This window comes from Mus musculus, chromosome 11, assembly GCF_000001635.26.
Source record: "Mus musculus strain C57BL/6J chromosome 11, GRCm38.p6 C57BL/6J".
NCBI classification, from domain to species: Eukaryota; Metazoa; Chordata; class Mammalia; order Rodentia; family Muridae; genus Mus; species Mus musculus.
Window position 1 is genome coordinate 107,927,905 of NC_000077.6, and position 21,451 is coordinate 107,949,355.

General features: G+C 44.4%; 1 protein-coding gene across 1 annotated transcript in view; it reads right to left on the bottom strand.

Moving 5' to 3' along the window:
• Positions 1-5,482: 5,482 nt before the first annotated feature.
• The window catches only part of Prkca (protein kinase C, alpha), a 410,502-nt gene continuing 394,533 nt past the window's right edge, over positions 5,483-21,451 (bottom strand). The window contains exon 17 of the mRNA NM_011101.3: positions 5,483-11,776. Coding sequence (NP_035231.2) covers positions 11,612-11,776 — 165 coding nt within the window. The 3' untranslated portion in view covers positions 5,483-11,611. The remainder of the gene's footprint in view (positions 11,777-21,451) is intronic.

Genomic DNA, 21,451 nt, shown 5'->3' on the forward strand with positions numbered 1-21,451 from the left:
CGCAAATACATCAAATGCTCTTAACTGTGGAACCATCTCTCCAACCAGTATTTCTCAAACTTTTGATGCCTACTATACAAATGCTCTCAACTTCTGATGGGGTAACATCCCTGTAGATCCATCAAAAACTGAAAATAGAAGTAAAAAAAAAAGTGCATTGAATCCAGCCAAGAAAGACCAGGGAATTTTGTAAAAGTCAAGAAGGGCTCTGCCTGGTTTGCTTCGGATGGTGCTTGTCTTCCAAGAAACCTAAATTGGAATTTTTAATAGACTTTATGGTCCCTCTCTCTTTGTTCATGTGTTTCTGGATGTGTTAGATGTTTAATGTGATGGTGAAGAGAAGGCTTAGTTGATACAGTGTGTCTTAGTCAGGGTTTGTATTCCTGCACAAAACATAGTGACCAAGAAGCAAGCTGGGGAGGAAAGGGTTTATTCGGCTTACAATTCCATACTGCTGTTTATCACCAAAGGAATTTAGGACTGGAACTCAAGCAGGTCAGGAAGCAGGAGCTGATGCAGAGGCCATGGAGGGATGTTACTTACTGGCTTGCTTCTCCTGGCTTGCTCAGCTTGCTTTCTTATAGAATCCAGCCCAGGGATGGCACCACCCACAATGGGCCTCCCTTGATCACTAATTGAAAAAAATGCCTTACAGCTTGATCTCATGGAGGCATTTCCTCAAGAGAGGCTCCTTCTCTGTGATAACTCCTGCTTGTGTCAAGTTGACAACATAAAACAAGACAGTTCACAGTGCTTGCCATGCAAGCACAAGGGGCCGGATTTAGATCTCCAGAGTTCACATAAAGAGGCTGGGCACAGGGGCACACATGCCAGTACCCCAGCACTAGAGAGGCAGAAGCAGGAGGACCCCTGGGGTTCCCTGGCCAGCAACTTGAAAAGAATTGATGGGCTTCATCACACACACACACACACACACACACACACACACACACACACACACACACACAGCATACATACCCCATATGTACAAAAATCAATAGCTGTGAGCTCCATTGGCATTTACTACGGAATCTCTTTGCCAGGCAGTGAGAGATGCTGCCTCAAAACAAACTCATAAACAAATAAGGCAGAGAGCAATCAAGAAGATGTCTGGCATTGAGCTCTGGTCTCCCTATGCATGCTCTCACACTTGTGCATGTACACATACACCTTATGTGCAGCACACACACACACACACACACACCACACCACACATATATCACACATCACACCCCCCCACATACACACCACACATACCACATACACACCACACATACCACATACACACCACACATACCACATACACACCACACCATACACACACACACACACACACACACACACACACACACACCACACACATATCACACATAGAACACATGTCACATACACCACACCACACACATACCACACCATACACACATACCACACCACACATATACCACACCATACACACATACCACACACACACACACACACACACACACACACACACACCATACACACCCCATATGTACAAAAATTAGTAGTTGTGAGCCCCATTGGCATTTACCACAGGACCTCTTTGCCAGCACAGAAAGACATGAAGACCAATGCGATGGCCAGGCTACCTGGTTGTTAAGTATGACAGTACTGACTTCACAGTGATAAGGTTTCAGCCTCCTTCTTAGGAATCAAGGTGTTATTTCTGTCAAGTTCTAGAATAGTAAAGGCATCCCTACAGTGTTCTGTCGCAGACAAGTCCCACCGCTGCTCCCTGGGCTGCTCATTGTCGTAGAACACTGAGCATCTTGTTCTGCTTCATCCCCTGTCCCCTACCCATTACACCATGCTTCCCTCTGATTGGCTCTTGACTCCTAGGTGAGGGGTCTCAACTCAAGGCTGCCGTGGAAGCTGAGCTCTGGCCCAGCCAGCCATTCCTGAAGCTTGTTTTCTTTTTCCTGGGTCTCTCTGGGCATGAGGCAGGCAGGTGTGGGCGGCTGCAAAGTACCTGCTGGGTTCTAAGAACAGGGATGCTATTTTTCTCTCTCCTCCCTGAACACAGACAGTGCTAAAGTGGGGGAAATGAAATCAGGAGAGAGAGGGTGAAGGGAGGTGGGTAAGCTTCTGGAAACAGCTGCAGAAGGGCATCTAGTCAGACGAGGAGAACTTCCCCCTTGGTGGTGGGAGCCTGAAAGGAAGTGGTGAAGGGAAAAAGCCTTTAGGAGGTCCTGTATCTCTGATTTATTGTTGCATCTTCAACCTCTGAGTAGGCCAAGGTCTGGAAAAGCGTACACAGATGGTACCCAGTTTGTACCCAGCTTACTACCTGAGCTTTCATTGTTCCATCATTAAGGTGTAAACCTTGGCCTCTACCATAGGGAGACATCACAAGGTTTCCTCCTCTGTAAGTCCTTACATGACCTCTATCCGAACAGGACCATGGGAGCTAATGAGGCCATCATGCCCAGATTCTATAGCAGATGCTAGACATCAGCCCTTCCTCTCCCTCCCATTGGGTAGTTTCTGCTTGCACTGATCTCCTCTTTCTAGCCCCTCCTTCCTCAGATCACAGGTTCTTCGCCTTCTTCTCCAGGAGACGCACAGCTGACGTCCCTGTACTTATAGTGGACATGAGACATCTAGAGCTTGCTTCTCTGGGTACTGGTATTCAACCTTTCTGACCTGCCCTCTGTTCTTATGTAAGATGAACGAGGTCACTAGGTTCTACTTGAGGTGGCTGTCGCTGTGGGCTATAAATAAATGCAAACAAAGGAACTGTAGAAGGTGCGTCTGGCACCTTTATGGAGGATCACCCCCCGTGTCTGCAGCTGTGTGGAACTGTCCACGCACTTGTCATCTGCTTCAGACTTCTGCTTCTTTGACATGCTCACCTGTCTGTGTCCGTCGAGTCCTTGAGCCTGCCTCTAGCCCTTTGATTTCACCGAATTCCATTTTCTCGTTTCACGACGAGAACGGGTGTCTATTGAGCTAGCTTACAAGAAAAGAATCTTGGGATATCCAACTTGGCTTCCTTAGAGCTCAAAGCATTTCTTGCACACACCCTGGCAAGCAGTACCCAGCTCCCTGCGATGCTCACTCATGGGGGAGGGTGGGAAAATATAGAGCCTTTGCTGTGTGCATAGTACTAAATTAGCGGAACCCTAATTACTACACCACTGCCCTCCAGAGCAAGCAAGCACGCTGTAGGCTAGAGGAGAACCTCAGGGTGTTGACTGACCACTCAAGTGTAAACGTGGGCAAACACTGCCTCTAGACTCAAGGCTGAAGGCCAGAAGCTGAGAATCCAGGTTTCTGAGGCATCCATCCGCTCCCGGTGCCTTCATTGTCGAGCCACGCCTGTGTGCCTACTATCTTGCCTCCTTAGTGCCGCAACACCTCCAGAGCACGGACCATGGCCTCCTAATGTTTCCTGTAGTACCGTGAGGTAGCACAGCCTTCCTGGGGTCCTTTTATGCATTTACTCATTAGACAAATGTTCTTCTGGGGCTCTGCTCGGTGCAGACACTCTTTAGTTGCTGGGCCCCTCACTTAGCATATTCTGATAGGAGAGTCTTATACACATGCGCACAGTAAGCATTTTGTGCGCAGGCGCCTACTCACTGACCGCTGAGAACAGCCTCCGGTGTTGTTCCTCAGGAGCAGCCTGCCTTGTATTCTGAGACAAGGTCTTTTATTGGCTCGAGGTGTGGCTATTCATCTAGGTTGGGTGGTCATAGGACCTGGCTCTACCTCCCCAGGGCTGGGATTATAAATACCCACCGCCATGCGCACCTTTGAAAACACGGGTTCTGGGGATTGAATGCAGGTCCTAAACGCTTATGAAACACACACTTTAACTGAGTGAATTATTTCTCCAGCCCTCAAGTCAGCATTTCTGAACGTACCTTCCGGACGGTTGACCCAGTATCTTTGAGAGTGGGTTATGCTGGCAGGCTGTGGATGGTGGGGGATGGGAAGCTATTGGAAAGCTTTAAACAGGAAGGGCCTGCCTGATCTGGTCCTGTGGGCTGCTGTGCAGGAGCAGCTGTGAGAGATCAAGGGTCACCTCAGGGAAGGGAGTGCTGAGGGTGGAGCGAAGTAGAAAGATTTGGGAAATATTTTAGGCTGGGCCCCTCAACGGCAGGACCACTAGAATTTTGGGTATGGCAAAGCTTTGAAGTGGGGACTGCCCCATATATTGTGGGAAGCTTGGCAGCGTCCCCACCCTCTACCCAGCAGAATCCCTCCTGGCTGTGTCAGTAAAAACAAAACAAAAACAAAAATCAAAACTCTAGGCATCCCAGGAATAGCCTCCAGCTGAGAATCCTGACTGAGGGGCCCCAACAATACCTGCTGACAGACTGGATGTCAATGGGCAGAGGTGGGGATCTGGGAGGCCATTATCGAACAGAATTCTTGAGCTTCCGTTCTGGTGACCCCTGATACTCCTGGAAGGGTATTGTTCATGACCTCAGACCATTCCCGCCACCTCTGTAGGACTGGGTGAACAAGCCACACTCACTCTTGCCTGTGCCTCTGAATCCACCAGGGATAAACCTTGGTGGACTGTCTCAGGCCCTTCTGGCCACTGGCTCTTCACGAGGGTGTTGTTAGACAGATGACCTGTGTGTGTGTGAATACACCGTTTTTGCTTCTCCTCAGAACCCAATCCCCTGGGCCTTTCCATGGCAGATGCAAGACCCCGAACTTCAGGAGGCTGGGCGTGAGTTCAGGATAAAACATTTACCTAGTGGGTGCGTATATGAATGCAGAGAGCATGTAAGGGGAGAGGCCTCTCAGAGGACGATGTCAGGAGAGCGTGAGCAAGAGGCATTGCCAGCATCAGCCCTTGACTTTTAGAAACTGGGGTCTGGGGGTTGGGTACAACATAGCTCAGTTGTTAGTCCCCAGCACTACAACTGGACGTGGTGGTTTGCCTGTAGTCTAGCACTACGGGAAGGTGGAGAGGCAGGAGGATCAAGAATTTAAGGTCATCCTTGACTATCTCTCCTTCCAGTATGTGAGTCCTGAGGTTTGAACTCGGGTCCTCAGTTTTGGTGGCAAGTGACTTTACCTACTGAACCATCTCACTGGCACAGCGCACAGCATTCTGATTTCTTTTTAATACATTTAGTCACTCATTCATTTATTTGTGTGTGTGTGTGTGGGGGGGGGGGTTCTCACACAGGCTTGCTCAGAAGCCAGAAGGTGTTAGATCCATCAGTGCTAGTGTTGTGGGACGCCCTGCTTGCTGTGTGTGCTGGGATCAAAACTCCAGTCTTCATGACTATACAATGAATGCTCTTAACTCCAGTCCCCAAAGCTATTTTGAGATTTTTTTTTTTTAAAGAGGCTTTAATAGAGAACCATTGAAATGGGTGAAAAGACGAAAGTGTTCTACGGAATGTGTCCGGAGTCAACGCCATTGCCATTCAAAGAACGCTGGGTGGGAAACATGGGTGAGCGAGACTGCTACGGGGTGCAAATGACAGCCGCTCACTCAGCAGTGATCAGTATCTTTATTCATACACGCTTGCTTCCGAACTACAATGAATGCATCTAACAGAGCGGATCATGCAAACGGAGAGTAGAGGTTACACAAATCCAAGAAAGCTAGGCAGTAATTTACATGTCTACCTCACCTGCCCAGTAACCAAACGAGCAGTGGATCAGCCCCTGGCTCATCAGTAAAGGCCCATTCGGGCAACAGCCTCCACCTTCACTCCTTCCTCCAAACCAATTTGGGGTTTTGCATGGTGTTTTTTTTTTTTTTTTCCAATGAGAGATTTAAACATGGCGTGTCCTTCATAAAACAAAACAGAAATCATGTAGGAAACACAGCTCGAATGCATCTGATCGTCTATAAAAGGTATCCTGAAAAGCCTTCACGGTCAGGATACGAGGGCGATTCTTAGAAAAACCTTTAGCCTCAAAATAGCAACCACCTTCATGTATAATTTTTATTAGTCTACTAAACCTCCCAAGGAGAGAGTCACATTTTTCCAGGCAAAATATTAACAAAAAAAAAAATCTACAAACGTCGGTCACAGAATAGTCTTAAAAGTTAAGCAGGAGACAAAAGACAGTGTTGTTTGATCAGAAAGTGCAAAGCCGCCTTTTGTCATAGTTTAGAAAAAGGGGGTTCTTACAAAGTGGGCTGGATAGGCGTTTTCTCAAAAGTAGGGTTCTGTCTACTCACATCCATGGGCATGGACGCAGATGCCCAGGCACACTCAGCGCTGTCTCTTCTCGGGGTAGGAGGCTTGAATTGCCCAGTGGGCAGAATCCTTAGAGGGCATCTCTCCATTTTAATCAAATGCGAGAGACTGAGAGACCAGAGGGGACTTGAGCCAGAGTTGAAGAAGCACCCCCTTCCTGCTCTGACTCTTACAGTGAAGAGTGGGGTCCTGTAGATCCCCAAGAATCCTTTCCGGGGGCTGTATCAGGAAGGGGAGCTATAAAGCCGTCATCCCCACAGTTGAGCGATAGCTAAACCTTGCACAGCTATCTTTAGTGTCTGCTAGGAAATGCCAGCCAATCCAATGTGGACTCCAGACCTCACTAGCACGGGAAAATCCCGCTGTGGGAATGCAGATCGTGGGTGCTCTATCCAACCTGGGTGAAATCCTCCTATAAGTTGCATGGAATTGGAAATTTATGAAATTTTTATTATTTTAAAAACTCACTTGAAAAGAATTGAGTTATTAAAGTCCTCTATAAAAAAGTACAAATAGCCCAGGATACCCAGGTACTCTCTTGGAGTTAATAAGTTAATTTCTTGTTTTAGGTTAAAAAAAGTCTTTGGAACTTGTGGGCTTCTGAGGAGGGTCACAGTAAGGCTGTTTAACAACCTGGTGTGTCTTCTGTTCATTGACTGACACCTGACCACACGAATGCTGAGCCAACCACACTTTTTAACCATTGCTGTATCATCCCTGGGACAGCATTAGACACCGTTTCTAGAACACTGTGTCTGTGCATGCCTCAAGCACCCTTTCCTGATTTTCTGGATTATTCTGACAGCAGAAAGTATCTGCTTCTTCTAGATTTGCTACGCTGGCCCAGTGAGATGTGGCAGGGGTGTTGACTGTCCAGCACATTTTGTTAACAGCAGTTCATGGAAAACAATTTTAAAACCAGTTTCCTAACACTCTGTCATGTTAGTGTGGACCCACTGCTAACCAGAGGACCTGTCTCCTTCCTTGCTATTGTCCCCCCAACCCCCCATGGTCAGCATCCTTTCAGGTCCCTGGCTCAGCACGCATCTCCTGAGAGTGACTGATGTGCTCAGCCGTGGCATGGGGACAGGTAACCCTACCCTTCTAGGGTTGTAAACAAACAGGAAACAGCGTGACATGTACACACAAGAAATAGATGATTTCATAAGACCAAGGTGAGAAAATGACTGTCAGGTGGTGTTGCCTTGTGGAGGCGTTTGAGAAAATAAAGCCCTGCACAAACCCTTCCTATTTTTCTCTGCTGAGCAGAAGCTGGCAGGTCGTTGTTGGTTGTTTTCGTGACTTCTGGACCTAGTCTCAGCAGCCATAATTATCAGAGGGATAAAGATGGAACTAAGTGCTTCTAGGGTCTGCTGGCTGGCTCGGCTCTGGGCAAAGGACTTGTTACAGTTGGGAGAGTCTGAGAACGAACAAAAGGTTGTATCTGGCAAAAAGCCACACCTTTGAAGGCTGATGAACAGTAACTTCCATTTGCACAATGACCCCCAGTGGAAAGCCCATGCAGATTAACACAACCTTTCCACCACCTTCCATGTCTTCCTGGGTGCACTCAAACCCTGCTCTTTAATGGTGTTGACTTCTGCTTCCTCCTCTTTGTGATACATCGATGAGTGGCTCTTTTGGGGTTGGCAAGCCACCATGATTTATTTGCTAAGAACTGGAGCTTGTGAGCAGCAACATTTGAGGGTTAATACTGGCCTCTGGTAATCTTTCACGTGACCATCTCAGACCAAGCTTCCGGAAAACTCTGGGCCTCCTGAGTTTCTCAAATTACTAATAAAAAAGACTAAATTAAAGAAAAGGCTACTAGCTCAAACTAGGCCACAGAGGTAGGAGGGTGAAGGGCAATCAGTTTAGCTCCTGGGGCTTCTCTTCTGCCTTCTGAATTAGCTGCTGCCTGGGGTAAGCCTCCCATTAACTCCTGGGGCTGCACCTGGCAGCATACTCCAGCTCTTTCCATTCAACCCAAGCACCAGGTAACTTTAGATGCCACACTGAAGGCAGAGCTAGCAGCCCACCGGCCTGTGGTGGAACAGGGAAGAGCTGCTCCTGGGAAATGGCCACCTTCCAGGGGAATATAATACAAAATTATTTCAATGGATTTTCTGGGTCACGGCCTGATGGGTCCCTGTGGAGACTTGGATTGTGCTAGGTTCTCCTCCACAGACCCTGCCAATGCAGGCACAGCCTGAGAGCAGGTACATTCTAAATAGTTCCCACCCCTGCCCCTGGGGATTAAACCCTTCAAGGCACCCTCCTGGTTCTGGCCTCCTGCTTGGTTGCTTCAGTTCAAATGGCAGATGTTTCCCTGTAGCCCTGTTTCATACAAGGTCTGTGAAGTGGGACAAGGATGTAGAATAGTATCAATTGATCCTGCCTAACAGCTGCTAGTGGTTATCCAGGTGAGTTAGTTTTGTAGCAAAAGTTGTCTCTGCTGTCCAGATCTTTAAAGTACTAGCCTTCATCTGAATTTAACCCTCAGCAGTGTATAGAATAGGCAGCATCATGAACACGTCCTTAAATTTTTATCATCTCTCCTAAGTTTGTTCTCCAGTGTTCTGTTCCTTAGGCAATTGCTGGTCTGTGGCTCTGTTATTTCCCTCCTCCAGTGTGAGAATGTTGGTGGGTATTCTCTAAGCGTACAAGCCATCCAAGGAACCGCACACATTTTCTAGAGAAGTTGAATCACTCGGAGCTGGATGCTGGCGGTTTAAGGAAGAACCCAAGCCTGCTACTGGCATGAGAGTCAGGCAGCTTGGCACCTCAGGGTGGATTGTCTACGAACCCTGTGCTCCTTCTCTGTGGTTTCCCCCACTTTGAGAGGTTCAGCTTCCTGTTGCTGTCCCACCTGGGAAGAGCAATGCTTTCACTTCCAAGGCTCATTGATAAGCCAGTTCCTTTACAGTTGGACTGAGTACAGTGTTTTTGATAAGGCTAGGTTACCAAGATGGTGAACTTGACTTCTGAGATCCATATATGACACCCTTCCCCACTTTTTGAGGTCTGAAGTCCAGAATTCATGAAAGATTGCAGAAGAAACTGCTCTTTTCTGGTTTGGCCCACTCTCGACTCCATATCTCCTTCTGATTAGGGATTTTCAGAACAGCCTATGCTCCGTATCTCAAAGACTCTTGGTGGGTTGCAGGGTATGTGACTGTCAAGCAGATAGGTGGAGAATAACAAAGAGGAGAGCCTAGCTGTGAGATGATTTCGATAGAGGTGCCTTCTCTAAGGACTGGTAGGAACTCCTTTTTCACTTATCCTTTATGCTGCAGAAGCCTGCCTCTTCTAAACACCTTGTATTAGGAGGCATTTGGACAAAGGCATGCTCTTCAAAGACCGGAATGTTCTAGGAACCGCTTTAAGACAGTATGTGCCTCTGAAGAGAGTCTGTTGGCAACAGCTTCAGAGATGGCTCTACACAGGCATGGAGATAAAGTTTGTCTCAAGGATTCTGTGTGTTCTGAAGTACACAGTGAGTTATTCTGGGGCAGAAAGACAGACTACATATTTTTGGGTGTCCATATGCACACACAGAAAGGAGTTCTCTCACCCCTTCATCCCTAGAGACCCCAAAGACATAGGCTGAAAAGTACCAGACAGACAGACAGACAGACAGACAGACACACACACACACACAATTCAGCCTAGGTGCTGTAACAATGCCACATATATATGAACATATCAGGAATACTGGAATTAAATATATTCAGCTGTCCCCAAGAGAAGGGGTGATAAAGGAACTTGAACAGAGGATAACATGAAGAAGTTAACAGAGTCTTATCTCAAAAAATAATCCCCACAAACAAAACCGGGGTTTGTAGGTAGAATCAAATATATATATATATATATATACATATGTACACATATATAGTAAAACCCTAGTTAAACGTGTAAAGTAGCCATTCATTTTTAAAATTACATCTACATTAAAAAATTAATATATCTGATAGAGTGCCAGTGTGTGGAGTAGCGGGTGAGAGCCCAGCAGCAATGAATAAAGCTAACACTTAATCTTAAAGCAGACTGGAAACATGAGCGTCACAAATATAGCACAATTGTGTCTTATAAAAATTATCATAATACTCTTTATAGTTGATACAATTATATCAATAATATAGATTAACTCGTTATTAAGGTTTATTATAAACATGCAAAATCCATTGCATGATGCACTCGCAAAACATATTAAAATCCTTCTAGCAAGACAACATCTTTGAGTTGATATCAGCATAAAGTATCTTGATCCTACAGTTCCACATGTGCCGTTCAATAGGAACTGAGAATGGGAACCCAAACTATGCTCTTTTTCATCTCTAAGTGGATGTGGGGCGAGAGAAAGGAGGAAAATCAATCTAGAGGGACTGAGGCTAGTCAATACTTTGACTAAATTACTATACATTGTACTTCCATAAACGACACTGCAGCTTATTAAATAAATAGTAAAAAAAGGGGGGGGGATGGGGTCATACATTTCAGCTTCTTAGGAAGGGTACCTACAAAGGTAGCAAAATATTGTGTGTGTGGGGTTGGCTAACAACACTCGTGAACAGTGGCATGATTACTGATGGCACCCTGGATTGAAGAGTCATCTCCCAGAGATTAGAATGAACGTACACATGGTTTATCCTTGATCTGAAATGATTTCACATGCTTGTTTAGCAAAGTCCTTAGATGATTTGGCCTCTTAAAAAGAATGAGTTATAGAGATTGTTATCAACCAAGCAGGGGATTACAGATGGTAGATTCAGTGAATATTTGTCTGAAGTTTTCTTTCCTTCTTAAACTGTGCACTATGGTTGTGCTATGATGACTGGGAACAGTGATCAGGTTCATCCTGCCCTCTCTGAGTCTAGGGACTGTTTCCATTGAAAAGGAGAATAGAAGCTATGTGGTCTTGAATATATGAGCCCCCAACCTCTCTTTGCTTTCTCTTTGGACTTCCTGTTCTTTTGTTCCAAAGACATCTTGGGTGGAAGTGTTTCCTTGAGTTTCCTTGAGTTAGGGTGAGTTCACTTTACTATCTCTGGTCGATTCTGATAGTGAAAATCCAAGAAATGGAAAGTATGGAGAATATATCAAATCGTACAAAAAAAATAGGGTCCAAGTCGCTTTGATTTTTTTTAGGAAGAATCAACTTGTAGCTGACATGACTTCTACATAATTAAACTATACTCTGTACTTTATGTCATCATCCACTAAGATAATGCTTTTGGTTGGGGGGTGAGGAAAAAAGTTGATCATGTATTGACTAATGTCCCTAGAATTTCCAGGCCTCTGTGTGGAACAAAATACAAGGCCATAGCCTTAAATTTTTATGGTTAAGGATCATTTCCCACTGCTGGGGATGCTGGGGGCTGGGGAGGCATTTGATCTTTCATTTTTGAGTTTCATACTGCACTTTGCAAGATTGGGTGCACAAACTGGGGGTTGACATACGAGAACCCTTCAAAATCAGATTGGTCTATGTTAGCAATGACCAGCTGATCTGGTGGTGTTAAGACAGGCTGTCCTCGCGTGAAGAACTTGTCAAAGTTTTCTGCTCCTTTGCCACACTGTAGGGGAAAAAAAAAGAAAAAAAGAAAAAGTCAGAAGATACAAATCACAGAAGTCGTTTACTGAGAGCCTGGAAGGGTGTGCCACAGGGAAATTGGCCTGGCTGGGCAGGAAGACTCTTGGAGGATTTACAGGCCTACTGGAATCAGAAGCCAAGCATAGCAAACAACAGATAGTTACTTGATTGTAATTCTTCTCATATGATAATTCTGAGAATATTCTCAGAATGAAAATCCTAAATGGAAATGCACTGTTGTTTACAACATAGCAAAAAGACAGCCTCTCTTTCTTCAATATTACCTCATTGAGCAAGCAGAGCTATTAGCATGAATGATGCACACACAGGGCCATCTGTCATAGCTCCATGTTGAAAAGGCCATGCTATTGATTGTGCCTGTAGGTACCCATGAATTGACAAGGTGTGGTTACTGTCTCATATTTGGTTCTTTGTAGTAATATTTATAATCAGACAGAAGCTGTGTGTCTTTGACATGTAACTGGCATGTTTTAGAAACTCTAGCTCTCAGAGTAATCTTAAAGCAGTATGGGGTAGGTACAGTGAGAATGTAGGGGATGAGTTCTTGCCCTAAGCAAGAATTATGCATAACTGGATAGAGCTGGTCAAGTGGCAGGCAAGTCAACATGGAGCTCATTCACAGCATAGTTTTAAGACAGGAGAAGATATGCACAGGTACCCTGAGGAGGCACAATAAAGTCTGTGATCTGTCTTGAATATTATCGTCCTTTAGGATCCACCAAGGCATTCTTTGCAAATGGAGGCTTTTGGCATAGCTTCCCTGTGATTGTCTAACCAGCCAGCTGCTTATGCAGTAGTGCATGGGAGTCTTACTCAACTCGTAGTCAATTATACAATTTAGAGTTATACAACACTTATTGCATGATGCCCTTGCAAAACATTAAACTCCTTTTAGGAAGGAAAGAAAGGAATATCCCCACTTTTCCAAATACCTAGAAAGGTTGTGGCACATCAAAGTCTCTGGGGCTTCCAAGGAAGAACTGGGGTTTTACTGATGCTACTAATGATGCAGAGCATGCTGCAAACCGTCACTCTTTTATCTTCTGGTAGCATAACTGGAGCAACATGAACTCATGTTAAGTCAGCATACATTTTAACCTAATGCGGAATTCTTGGCTCTCTAACAGAGGACAGTTCTAGGTAACCTGTGAGGTTCTGTAGAGTTGAGAAAGGAACTGTATCTCCCTCCTCATGACACTACAAAGGTTAATGTGCGCTTGGTCAGAGTTCAACACACATTATTTATTTCTTTAAAATAAGATCTTTCATGCTCATGGGTTGTATTTTCTCACCTACTTCCCCAATGGGTTTTCTAGAGAAACCCATTTCATTATAATTTTCCATTTTCCCTGCAGTAAATACAACACACTTCTCAGTGTCTGTGGAGATAGAAAACATATGCTAACTTCAAAGTAAGGTCTTCAAAATCAACAGTGTCCTTTCCCAATATCATTTTCATTTAATAAATAGCCACTGTACTCTGAACTCAAGGACATTTTACACTTCAGTGATGGGGTGGCTCTGGGTGTGTGTGTGGTGCATACATGGTTAGGGTAGGCTTCTATATTGTTATGTTGTGGGGAACAGAGTGTCCTCAAGTCACTCTGTGGAGTCCATACAGGTTATGAAGCACCCTCTACATTTTAGTCTGGCTCCTCTATGTGGAGCCACAAAACTTTGGCTTTCAAACTGTATATTCCCATGATGTTTTTCTTTGCAAGAATCCAAAGCACTTCAAAGCAAAGGTCAGCAGAGGCAGAGCCACATGCAGAGGATACCACTGAAAAGGGCTCTGTAGGAAGCAAGTAAGGAAATGCTGTTTCTTCCCAGGAAATAATCAGGAGTCTATATTTTTGATTCATAAATCACATGAACAACAGAAGCTGGTTTCCATTAAGATAATACAGTCAACTCTACTGCAATGATATAAACATCTAAAGAAAAAGTTGTCTCTTTGGTAAGACTTGATTTTCAACCAGGTAAAAGTTTTCCTCCAGGAAATCCATTTTCATAAAATTGCCATAACTTGGACAAGGGATGCCATTGTCAACTAGTGGTTAGAGGGGGATACTGCTAAATATCCTAAGATGAATGATTTCCCCATTCCCTTAAATATTTATTGGCTCAAAATATCAATAGTGCATCTGTTGGAAAACACTAGACTCCATATATCTAGACTGTAATGAGAGGTCCTGTGGTTGGTGTGAAGGGGCCAAGCATGAAAATTAGGCAAAAGCAACCATGTGTGGGAGTAGAGCATGGAGAATTTGTAGAAGGCCAAAGAAAAATGATGTAAGCAATGTTATATAGCCCTATAGGGTTGGCTTTGAGGAACACTCCCTTTTGGTGATGGATGTGTAGCAACTACCTGGAAGAACTCAAGTGCAGTGCATTTACTGTGGATGCTTTTAGAAGGTGGGCATGAGAACACTTAAGAAGACATCATTTGTCAACTTTCTGGTACTGACAATGCAAAGAAGAGCAAGAAGGAGATTCTAAGGAGAGAGAGAGAGAGAGAGAGGGAGAGGGAGAGAGAGAGAGAGAGGGAGAGAGAGAGAGAGAGAATATGTGTCTCTACAAGGCAGAGCAAGGCTAGCCAAGGTAAATGTTCTATTTGCCTGCCTGTCTAGCATTGCATTTATGGATTTGTTCTTTGAAAAGTTTATGTTGTGTGGTCCTTTATTTGAATACTGTCTCTCTGATGCTCACAAATTAGTTTGCAGTGAGAAGTTTCTTAGTACTATGGGATCTACTGCCAAAGAGTCCTTAAAACCTACAAAGAGGATCCACGTGAACACTGAGGAAGGTGGGGTGGGAAGAGCACATCAAATTCTACAGCTATTATTCCAAGAAGAGTTATTGCTAAGGCAGCTAGTATTCCAAGAAAAGTTATTGCTAAGGCAGCTAGTGCTTATAAAGCCAAAAATTGTAATGGGATGGAAAAACTCTTTGAATCCTCATGGTGTCAGTACTGAAGACTATGTAGCTAAGGGGAAAACATGGATCACCAGTAAATTAAATCCCTGCTCTGTGGTCACATTGAAAGGCCATGTGTCTGTTAGTCTCAGAATTGCTCCCCACCACAGACGCCTTTCTCTTCTCTCACCCCAACTTTCCTTGGAATTTTCCATTGCTCAAAGAGAACGAGAGAGGGAGAGAAACCATATTATGGCAAATGAAGGCTTTTCTTAAACTGACTCAATTTAGGTAAAGAGACCAGAGGAAAGAGCAGGCTGAGTTCAGAGAATAAAAATTAAATCACTGAAATTAAAATATATCAACCATGAGACAAAAAAAAAAAAAAATCAAAACCAACCAACCCAAACCAACCCCCCCCCTCAAACAAAAGCAATGAGGGGTGTGACTATAACTTAGCAAGAAATGGGGATAACAGCCTTTGTAAAACTGGGGGTTGAGTCTGAAGATGAAATACAAGACTCAGAAGTTGTCTTATTCCGACTGTTGTCATATGAGAGTGAATGATATCCCAAAAGGCAGCAGAAATATTTTAATCATAAATCTCATATTGTAAAAAATATAAATTAATCATACACTGAGAAAAAGTATCTCAAAAATGAACTTTCTATGCTTCTAAGCAAAACCAGGCCCAGAAACAGACAATCTCTTTTAGGAAAACTGGAGAAGATCTTGAACTACTATTTAAAGATGTTATGTAGAGATCTTAAATGCTACCAGCAAAACCAGATAAGGATTATAGCAATCAGATTTCTTTGGATGGTTGTGCAGAAGATAATATATTTAAGAATCTATTGTTCACTGCCTGTGACCCAGCCTTGAGATCATCAATTTGATGGGTAGAGAGCTGCCACCTTGGAGCAGTGTAGGGAATAAGAGATGGGAGGGGGCACCCAAGTGGCATCTGTGGATCAGCAAGTTAATGAGTGGCATAGGAAGCTGGCTTGGCTGCAGATGTTTTCCCAAAATTATTATAGCCATTTAAAGGACAGTCTTCAATAGCAGCTAGAACAACAGGCAAATCTGGGTTGTTTGTGACCTCTGAGATATAGTCTACTAGACCTTCAAAGCAGCTAAATAATCTTATGAACAATGCCTCTGGAATGAATAGACATGATATTCACCTCCAAAGGCCCCCAACAACTTTCACTAGTGGAAACTTCTGTCAGAAATGTGACCCAGGACAAACTCAGAAGAGAAATGGGGAGCTGGTGTGTGAACCCAGGCAGGTCCCTTGGTCTCCTTGGGAACAGCTTGTGTCTAATGCTCAGTACTGACACTTGAGGAGGGACAGCAGAGTGAAGGACCAGGCCAAAGATCAAGAGGCCCAGGTGTAGCTTTAGGAATTTCATTGCATGTCCCTTTAAAGGTAAAATGGGGATGTGACCACCCACCTTCCAAGGCTCTGGTGAGAGCTAAAGGACCTAGCATGTGTGAGGTCTTTCTAAATGATGAGACGTTATACAGAGAGAAGATATAAACATGAACCAATAGCCCTGCATGCAAATAGATGATATTTGAAGAATGAATAAATGCTATTAGCAATCTGCCTTCTCTCTTATCTCTTCATTAAGGAATTAAAATCTTTGTCATTTTTGATATCTCTACCCAAATTATTAGTTTTAATCATTAATCATCAGCTAGACATGATCTAGTACCACCTGGGAAGGCAGTCTCAATGAGAGATTATCTAGGTCAGGTTGGCCTGTGGATAAGTCTATGAGGGATTATCTTGATTACACTGAGGAAGCTCTGTCTACTGAGGGTGACACCATTCCCTAAGCCAGGCATCCTGAACTATGTAAGAGCGAGAAAAACAAGCTGAGTATGAACAGGCATGCACTCTTTCTCTTCTCTTCATCCTGGATATGACCAGCTAGTCCAAGTTTTTGCCACCTTGATTTGCCAAAAATAATGGACAGTGAGTTAAACGAACCCCTTCTCCCTTAGGTTGCTTCTGTCGGGGTATTTTATCACAGTGACAGAAGAGGAACCAGGATATCACCCATTTAGTAAATTAACCAATCAGTAAAGTGAACTCAGGAGGAATCACACATAGTAAAGATGTTGCAGAGCATAGCATGATGTAGACCCTAGATGGGATCTGGGTTGCAAAGTTCTGTGCCCACATCCTGCATGGCAAGCAGCCTTCCAGACCCTTTTGTTCCATGACAGAGTGGAGGGAGGAGACTGAGCTGTGCTGCGTGCGGGGCATGGCTTCTTGCCTGTGAGTCTTACTCCTTAGAGGCACTGTGCACAGCGGTACATGTGTGGGTCTACACTCTATGGTGTCCCAGGAGTGTTAGATACAGCTCCATGGTCACTGGCATGGAAACATGAGTGGTTACAGAACGATGACCACTGGGAAGCAAAATCACACAAATCCCAAACGGATAGCCAGAGTGCAGAACAAATGAAGCATAGAGGTTAGCTGCGAAAGCACAGAAATAAAAAGAAAATGTAGGGGTCCCGGGAGGGCCTCTTACAGTTGCTAGATATGGCAGGCTGTCCTCGGCATTGGGAGAATGCTTACCTATATTGAAGACTATAGCACTGTGTTGTACAGTCTGAACATTTATGAGAATACCACCCATTCTCTGCACAGTTCCCTGTGTATCTTTGTGTGGGTTAAATGGCCAGTGGCAGACACAGGCTGGGGTAACCTGCCTTATTCTTCCTGGGAGGCCAGGTCAACTGTGTGGAAGAAGCCTTTGGGGTGGGGCCTCTGGCTACTTGTCTGCCCTTTCCATGAAGGTCAGCATGCTTAGGGAAGGTCTTGATGCACGATGAGGGCAAGCAGCTGCACACGGTTAATGGTGAAAAGTGAGGTTAGTTTGCTTAGTCACTCAAGGTTCTGCTCACCGAAGGCCTGGATGCCCACTGAAGCCAGTGCATTTTGGTACAGAAAGTCTGGAGAATAAGAACGGACAGAGGAGAGGAATTGGAGATGTCGAGAATCAGGAACGGCTGTATGGAGAATGCCGTGAACCCACGAACCTCTGCAGTATATTGCTAAGTGAAAGATGCAAGATGCAAAATGCCATACTGTCTCCTTATGTACGGGTTTACACATGCATGTCACATTCTGGAAGGTCACAGAAAAGGTCATGAATTGTGGGACTAGAAGTTAGGGTTGGGGGGAGGCCATCTTTCCTTTTCTATTCTTACCACTTGGCTGATGGTTTGGCTGTAAATGGATAGTATTTTAATGGTAATAACTGCCTGAAAGATACCGAGACTTTCTCTACTTCTGGCCAACATTCCCTGGGATGAAGGACTAGAGAAGGGCTTTGGTTTCATGGACACCATTAGACACACTCAGCTTGCCTATTGCCTTAGAACATTATCTCAGGAAGGGGAAATGCTGTTTGGAAGGAATCTAATTTTATCCATGAGTTTGTTGATAGATACAGGATGTAAATCCACATGAACGAGTGCATTCTTAGTCAAGCATGATAGCACATTCCTTTTATCCTAGCACTCGGGAGGCAGAGGCAGATAGATCTCTGAGTTCAAGGAGGCTAGCCTGGTCTATATAGTGAGTTCCAGATAAGCCAGGGCTACATAGAGAAACACTATCAAACAAAACAAACAAGAAAGTGAGTGCACTTGTATGTTTATGTGCATGTGTGTGTGTGTGCATGTGCATGTGGTATGTGTGTGTACGCAAACAGGTACACTTGTATACATGCAGGTGAATGAGCAGTCTGTGTTCATGTAGGCCAGAGGACAATCTGCTTGTCTGGGAGAATGGCTGCGTGCTACCACATCTGGCTCTTTTCAATGAGCACATTCCTGAATGTATAAAGTATAAAAGCCCAAGCATGTATGAGGGAGAAGGTTCAACCTTTCCAAGTGTTATTTTCTATGGGATAAAAACGTGCACTCCATTTAGCCTTTCTTTGTACTAATGGTCAGAGCCAGAGGATTTAAAATTCTCTTTTCAGCAGTAGTACAATGACCATACCATCATTGTTAGGTCTTGACATTTGGACAAAGTGAACACATCAACTTGAGTCAGATTGGGTCTGTATACACAATGTCGTTAACCACAGAAGCTCCAAGGCTTACAATTTATTTATATTTATTATTATTTAAAATGTTTCATTTTAATAAGCAGAAAAAGATTTGGGTGAATGGTTATTAAAGAATAGGAACTATTTGCTTCTAATTCACCATTCAGAGATGAAGAGGATTTAAAGGCTTAAATCAAAACCTAATACATCATGATGTGATTTCTTCCGTCCCCGAGGATGGTTTGTGTTTTTAAGTTGTCAGCAAAGCTCCTTGAGTCTCGAGAATCTCAGATTTAATTAGCATCCCTGTTTCTGGCTCAATGGGAAGACGGGGAAAATGAATCTGCCTGCCACTCAAGAGGACTGATTAGATGCTAGAGGCATTCTCTCCGTTAGACAGTCTCTACAGACAGCCTCCTTCACCTGGGTAGCTACTGCTCCCTACAAGTAACTTTGCAGACTCCTTATTAAAAGAACACCATGCCATAAGATGTCTTCAAGTTTAGAAAATATGCACAGAATTATTTATGTTTAAGGAAGCAAGACACCAGCAACTTAATCTCAAGTGGTATAGGAAAGCATGTGTGTGTGTGCGCGCGCGCGCGTATGTAAGTGTGTTATGCATATGTATATGTATATGTGTGTGCATGTGTGTATATGTGTGCACACATGTGTGTATGTGTGTGTATGCATGTGTGTGCATGCATGTTTGTGAGTATGAGTTCAGAGAACAAATCAAAAAGAAGACAAAGCAAGCCTGGGAAACATTAACATCTAGGGGATCTATGTAATGTAGACATTCTTTATATTATCTCCCTGCCCCTCCCTTTTCCTTGCAGTGCTGGGATTGAACCCAGGGCCCTATGCATGCCGGTCTAGCGCTGTACCTCTGAGCTACACTCCTGGCCTTTGGCCTTTCACAACAGGATCTCACTATATAGTTCAGAGTGTCTTCCTCCCGAGTATTGGCATCACGGAGTGCTGCCACCATGCCCAGATCCCCAACTCTTTCACAAGTCAGAGAAATTCTTTTGGAATAATTTTTAAAATAACTGCCAACCCCAAACCATCACCATATTCTCTAAATAAGCTAATGATGTCATTCAAAGGCGGACACCATCCTGAGAGCATCCCTATTGCTGCCTTCCTTTATGGCGGTGGGGTGGGGGAAAGAACCCGTGTTTGTGCCCGATCCTTGCTGTGCTACCTATGCCTATGCCTGCTGGTCTCACTGTCTTTGGCTCTTGCTATGGGGATGGCAATGCTCCAGTGAAAGTTATTCTAGTTTTTCCTACCTCCTTTTGATGAAGTAACTACAGTCATTTCTCAAGAAAGGCTGTCTCTGAGAAATTGGCCCATTTTGAAAATGCTCCGCCTACCTGTGGTTTCAGGAGTGTTTAGCTCTTGGTGCTGACTTTGCAGATTAACACACAATATCTCTAATATCCCATCCAGAACAGTGGCTATTTCTGGCTTGTCTGGAAAGGAGTGATTGTGCTTTTTGTGTGTGTGCCAATGAACAGAACTCAAAAACAGAAGAAAAAAATCAATTAACTGTATGCTTGTGGTATCTGGATACACTACTACTGACTTTAGGTGGGGAAATGGAGAGGAGGCTACTTCATTGCATGACTAACACACCAGGAGAAATGGCCCAGAAGCTCGCTGGGACTGGCCTGGATGGTGGTTTTTCTCATAAAGATAAGAGACATTTATCTAATAGCTTCACTTACGGGTTGGGAAAGCTCACCGGCCTGCTTTTATCTTGATTTTAAAACAAGTTAGCACAGGAAAGCTTACCCTAGGGCTAACTTTGTTTTTACGGTGGTTCGTGGTAGCCTCTGGGAGGTAGGCATGGCTCTCCTGAGAATCGGGTCTTCTCGTCACTGGTCACTGTAGGCCAAATACTTCCCTCACTGCTGACACCACAGGAAAGTAGTGTCCTTATATCTGATGCCCACCACTCTTGTTCATTGCTCTTGTATGAGTGGCCGCCCACAGAAGGCCAGCCACGGGAGCATCGGAGGTCTTGACATTAATGCTAGTGGGAGACGGAGAGTCCTGGATAGAACTTGCTGATGGAGTGCATTATAAAAGGTCTTTTGCTAAAAACAAACAAACAAACAAACAGCTGGGCAGAGGTGGCACACACCTTTAATCCCAGCACTCAGGAGGCAGAGGCAGGCAGATTTCTGAGTTCAAGGCCAGCCTGGTGTACAGAGTGAGTTCCAGGACAGCCAGGGCTACACAGAGAAACCCTGTCTCAAAAAAAACCAAACCAACCAACCAACCAACCAACCAACCAACCAACCAAACAAACAAACAAACAAGAGGTCTTTTGCTGTGATACCTCACGTTTTGCATGGCACTTTGGTCTAAAGGCTAACTTTAGTGTCACCTAAGTTGCTACTTAACTGATCAAACAAAGACAACGAACAGGCTGTATACCCAGGGAACCTTGGTTCCTATAGATCTGCCCTGCTGTGTAAAGTCTCTCCTCCTAGCACAGGACCAATGATTCTGGAATCATTTTTCTTCAGAGGATTAAGAGTTAAGAGGTAGGTAAAAAACCAAAAACCAAACAAAACCAAGGATGAAAGACTCCTGAATCTACAAGCACAGATGAGATGCCCAGAAGCAGCCAA